General features: G+C 34.7%; 1 protein-coding gene across 1 annotated transcript in view; it reads left to right on the forward strand.

Moving 5' to 3' along the window:
- The window catches only part of LOC139900808 (protoheme IX farnesyltransferase, mitochondrial-like), a 38,730-nt gene extending 33,521 nt beyond the window's left edge, over window positions 1–5,209 (forward strand). Inside the window, exon 4 of the mRNA XM_071883561.1 lies at window positions 5,065–5,209. Within this exon, the coding sequence (XP_071739662.1) occupies window positions 5,065–5,209 (145 nt within the window). The remainder of the gene's footprint in view (window positions 1–5,064) is intronic.
- Window positions 5,210–6,000: the final 791 nt, after the last annotated feature.

Here is a 6,000-nt window from a genome sequence, read left to right on the forward strand (position 1 = left end):
CACTTGTTCTGAAAAAGAACAAGCTACGGCATGTTGCTTTATTCATCAACATATTGATGAATGCTTACAAAATAATTATGTGACTGTAGAAGATCCCCATGTTTTATGGGAAGGTCTCAAAAGCAGATTCAATAATCAAAGAGAAATTTTACTTCCAGCTGCAATGGAACAATGGAGAACATTAAGGTTCCAAGACTTTAAGAAAGTAAATGAATACAGCTCAGCTCTGTATAATACATGTTCACAACTTAAATTCTGTGGACATGAAATTAGTGATGCAGACATGATGGAGAAAACTTTCTCCACAATGAATGCTGCAAACATCACAGTGCAAAGAAATTTGAGAATGCTAAAGTTCAAAACATATCCTGAACTTAATTCATATCTCTTAGTTGCAGAGCAAAATGATGAGCTATTAATGAAAAATCAGCAATCCCGTCCTACTGGTACACTTGCAATCCCTGAAGCAAATACTGCAAATAATTATAAACAGGGACAAGGACGCGGGCAAGGTCGTGGTTATAATAACCATCACCATCATCATGCCAAAAGCCATAACTATGGTAGAAACCATCCTTATGGTAATGGTAATGGGCGTGGACGTGGTCGTGGTCGTGGCCGTGGTGGTCAAAGAAATAGTAATCCACGAAAATATAAATATCAACCACAAAACAAGCCCATTAAACAAGATGTTGAAGAAAATTCTTCTAAAAATTCTGAAGAATCTTGCTACAGATGTGGTAGAATGGGCCACTGGGCTAATACTTGCCGAACATCTAAACATCTTGTTAAGATGTATCAGGATTCGCTGAAAGATAAAGAAAAGGAAGTAAACTTTGTAGATAACGTCGATCCAACAGTCACTGAGAAACCATCTGATTTATATGAAGATTTCTTGAATGTTTAAGTTGTGTGTCTTTCGAAAAATAAACGATTTAATATCGTCTGTCTTTGTCATTATGTTTGCTAAATGTTTCAGTACTATCTATTTGCGTTTAAAATATTGTGTAATATTAATGTACTCACTATTTATTTCTTATATATGAAGTTCAATATGAATTTTGCTGGAATACAACATCAATCAAGTGGTGGAGATCTCTGTATAGCAGACAGTGGAACTACACACACTATACTTAAATCCGAGAAATATTTTATTGATCTAAAACCAACGGAAGGAACTATACATACAATATCAGGACCTGCTAACTTGATAAAAGGGATAGGAAAGGCAAATTTCATACTACCAAATGGTACAAAATTTTTAATAAATGATGCCTTATTTTCTCCCAAGTCAAGCAGAAATTTATTGAGTTTCTCCGACATATACCTTAACGGGTATGATTATCAGTCAGTGACAACAGAAAATTAGAAATATTTAAGTATCACTGACAAGAGTCATGTGGTTGAAAAACTGCCAAGACTTAGTTCTGGATTACATTATACACATATAAATGTACCAGAAATACATATGGTAGTTAACGAAAAATATATTGATCCTGGTGTATTCAGTTTATGGCATAACAGATTAGGCCATCCAGGATCAACAATGATGAAAAGGATTATTGAATGTACTCATGGACATCCACTAAAGGATAGAAAAATCCATCATGATACAATGGTTCCATGTACATCTTGCTCTCTTGGAAAATTGATAACTAGACCCTCACCACTTAAGGTTGAGAAAGAATCACCAATGTTTCTTGAAAGAATTCAAGGTGATATATGTGGACCAATTCATCCACCATGTGGACCATTTAGATATTTCATGGTTCTAATAGACGCATCTAGCAGATGGTCTCATGTTTGTCTGTTATCAAGCCGTAATGTGGCATTTGCAAAATTTCTTGCCCAAATTATTAAATTGAGAGCTCATTTTCCTGATTACACCATTAAAAGGGTGAGACTTGATAATGCTGGTGAATTTACATCTCAAGCATTTAATGACTATTGCATGTCTATAGGAATTGTTGTTGAACATTCTGTTGCTCATGTGCATACACAAAATGGTTTAGCCGAGTCATTGATTAAACGTTTACAGTTAATCGCTAGACCATTGATAATGAGAACAAAACTCCCTGTATCTATATGGGGTCATGCAATTTTACATGCTGCTGCATTGATTCGCATCAGACCAAGTGCAAGTCATAAATATTCCCCCCTACAACTTGCTTTTGGTCAAGAGCCAAATATTTCCCATCTTAGAACATTTGGTTGTGCAGTGTATGTTCCAATTGCGACACCACAACGTACAAAAATGGGTCCTCAAAGGAGGTTGGGAATATATGTTGGATATGAAACATCTTCAATATTAAGGTATATTGAACCTATGACAGGTGACGTTTTTACAGCACGTTTTGCTGATTGTCATTTTAATGAAACATTGTTCCCTAGATTAGGGGGAGAAATGAAAAATAAAGAAAATGATGTTTCATGGTGTGAACCTCAATTAAAGTATCTTGATCCTCGCACAAAAGAATGCGAGACAGAAGTTCAAAAGATAATGCATATACAAGAACTTGCAAATCAATTGCCTGATGCATTTACAGATACAAAAACGGTGACAAAATCATATATACCAGCAGTAAATACTCCAGCTCGAATTGAAATTCCAAAAGCTGGCAATAACGTCACTCATGAATCTTTGCCACGTCAGAAACGTGGAAGACCAATTGGTTCAAAGGATAAAAATCCTCGAAAAAGAAAATCAGCTGATAATGAAGTAAAAGAAAGTGTTCAAGAAGAACCACAAATCAGTACTCCTACTGCAGAGGAGATTGATGATGTCAATACAGAAATTGCAATCAATTATGCATATTCAAAAATATTATGGAACCGAAATGAAATGAAAAATCTTGATGAGAAATTTTCATTTAATGTTGCGTATGACATCATGAATAATGATGATGATCCAGAACCAACATCTATGGTTGAATGTCAAAATAGACATGATTGGGCTCAATGGAAAGAAGCAATACGAGCTGAATTAGAATCACTCAATAAAAGAAAGGTTTTCGGATCCATCATTCTCACTCCTAAAGATGTGAAACCTGTAGGATACAGATGGATTTTTATCCGAAAAAGAAATGAGAAAAATGAAGTTACAAGGTATAAAGCTAGACTTGTAGCTCAAGGTTTTTCTCAAAGACCAGGAATTGATTATGAAGAAACTTATTCCCCTGTTATGGATGCAATTACTTTTAGATACTTAATCAGCCTGGCAGTTTCTAAAAATTTAGAAATGCATCTCATGGATGTTGTGACTGCTTATCTATATGGATCACTTGATAGTGATATATATATGAAGATACCTGAAGGATTTAAGGTACCAGAAGCATCAAATGCAAAACCCAAAGAAATGTATTCGATTAAATTACAAAGATCTTTATATGGGTTAAAACAATCGGGACGTATGTGGTATAACCGATTAAGTGATTACTTGATAAGCAAAGGGTATACAAATAATCTTACTTGCCCTTGTGTTTTCATTAAGAAAACAACATCCGGATATGTGATCATAGCTGTTTATGTTGATGATCTTAACATCATAGGTACAAATAAAGAGATCCATGAAGCCATTCAACTTCTAAAGAAAGAATTTGAAATGAAAGATCTCGGAAAAACCAAGTATTGCCTTGGTTTACAAATTGAGCATATGCCTAATGGTTTACTTGTACATCAAACAACATATACTGAAAAGATTTTGAAACGTTTCAATATGGACAAGGCAAAACCATTAAGTACTCCTATGGTTGTTAGATCACTCAATGTTGAAGCTGATCCATTTCGTCCATGTGAAGATCAAGAAGACATTCTTGGACCAGAAGTACCATATCTTAGTGCAATTGGAGCTCTTATGTATCTTACAAATTGTACAAGACCTGACATTTCTTTTGCAGTTAATTTGTTGGCAAGGTTCAGCTCTGCTCCTACCAAAAGACACTGGAATGGGATCAAACACATATTTCGATACCTTCGAGGAACTACTGATTTAGGATTATTTTATTCTAACGAATCAAAACAAGATTTGGTTGGTTATGCAGATGCAGGTTATTTATCTGATCCACATAAAGCTAAATCTCAAACTGGATATGTATTCCTAAATGGAGGTACTGCAATATCATGGCGTTCTCAAAAACAAACACTTGTTGCTACATCGTCAAATCATGCCGAAGTGATTGCATTACATGAAGCTACTCGGGAATGTTTTTGGTTGAGATCAATGACACAAATCATTACTGATTCTTGTGGACTAGAACGCGATAAAAGTCCAACAATTATCTATGAAGATAATGCAGCTTGCATAGCACAGATGAAAGAAGGGTATATCAAAAGTGACCGAACCAAACACATACCTCCTAGATTCTTCTCATACACTCAAAATCTCATTAAGGACAACGAGATTGAAATGAGATATGTTCAATCCAGCAAAAACTCTGCTGATCTTTTCACGAAAGCACTTCCAACTGCTATTTTCAGAACACACGTTCATAACATTGGCATGAGACATGTTCAAAAGATGTAACAGCTGAAGCGATGTCTACTTGAGGGGGAGTCAACTCCATGCTGCACTCTTTTTCCCTTAGCTAAAGTTTTTTCCCACTGGGTTTTCTTTAGCAAGGTTTTTAACGAGGCAGTAATTTATAGTTGATCTTCAACAAAATAAAATTGCTATCCAAGGGGGAGTGTTATAATAATAATAATAATATAGATATGGATAGTCAATTTTGGTGTATACATATAGTCAATTTTGGTACACAAAGTATGTATTTTTATATTGAGATTTTAGGCTATAAATACTCATGAATGCAAGCATTAAACTTGCACCATTTCACACACTTACAAAGTGTTTCTTTCTTTCTCCATTATCATCTTTGTTCTTACACTTCATTATTAGTATTCTTAATCAAGAATCAAATCACTAAAGGTAGTTATAAGCCTACTGAATTATAACATCAAGAATCAAACCACTAAAGGTAGTTATAAGCCTACTGAATTATAACAGTATGTATACTATTTTATGTTTACAGAGTTGTAACTGTATTTTTCTTCTCTTTCGAATAAAAGGTGGGCTGCAGCTTCTGGTCAGATATCACTCAATGGCTTGATCCTTCCCGCCGCATTGTATTTTTGGCAAATACCACATTTTATGGCCCTTGCATATTTATGCCGTGATGATTACGCTGCTGGAGGGTATGTAAACGATATTTAATTTTGGTATTATTGGTAAATTGTGCCGGTTAAAGTTTTGTATACCTAAATAAGTGTGTCATGTTTTAATTGGTAAACTGCGAAGGCCAAGGGGCGTGTTAATAGAACTACTCTACATCTAACTATAAGTATCCCTTTTTCTCGTAGAAACATATGGAATACTTGGTCCCAAAATAAATGCAATGTTCGACTGGACATATATTTTAACAAAATGCTTGAATTTTGGTCAAATGTCTGAAATAATCTTGTAATGAGAAGGCAACTACTATGGTTTGAGAGGTCAAATTTAGAACAAGTTTACATGTACTATTGTACTAAACAGTCAGGTGTTCAAATTACCTAATGTGAGTGTACTTATTTTTCAATGGTTGTGTGCCTATGAACTAGTTTACATAAAACTATTTAGTTTATACATGCCGGATTTGTTTCTATAATATGTTACATGATTGTGAGTATAATTATTCAGGTTTAAGATGTTCTCTCTTGCTGATCCTTCGGGTAGAAGAACAGCGTTAGTGTCTTTAAGGAATTGCATATATCTAATTCCATTAGGATACCTGGCCTATGATTGTAAGTTTTTTCGAACATTATCCCAATAAATATATAATAGGCTAGTTTTGCTTTACTAATTTTTGGTTATGTACACAGTCTCCAATATTTCAATAATAAACTTGGTCAAACTCGGCCGAACTGAGGATTACTTGGAAAACTCGGCGAAAACTCGGGATCACTTGGAAAGTCAGTCAAATTTGGTCAACATTCGGTCAAAATTGGTCAAGGTTTCAACATCCG

The sequence above is a fragment of the Rutidosis leptorrhynchoides genome, chromosome 3 (genome assembly GCF_046630445.1).
Source record: "Rutidosis leptorrhynchoides isolate AG116_Rl617_1_P2 chromosome 3, CSIRO_AGI_Rlap_v1, whole genome shotgun sequence".
Classification (NCBI taxonomy): domain Eukaryota; kingdom Viridiplantae; phylum Streptophyta; class Magnoliopsida; order Asterales; family Asteraceae; genus Rutidosis; species Rutidosis leptorrhynchoides.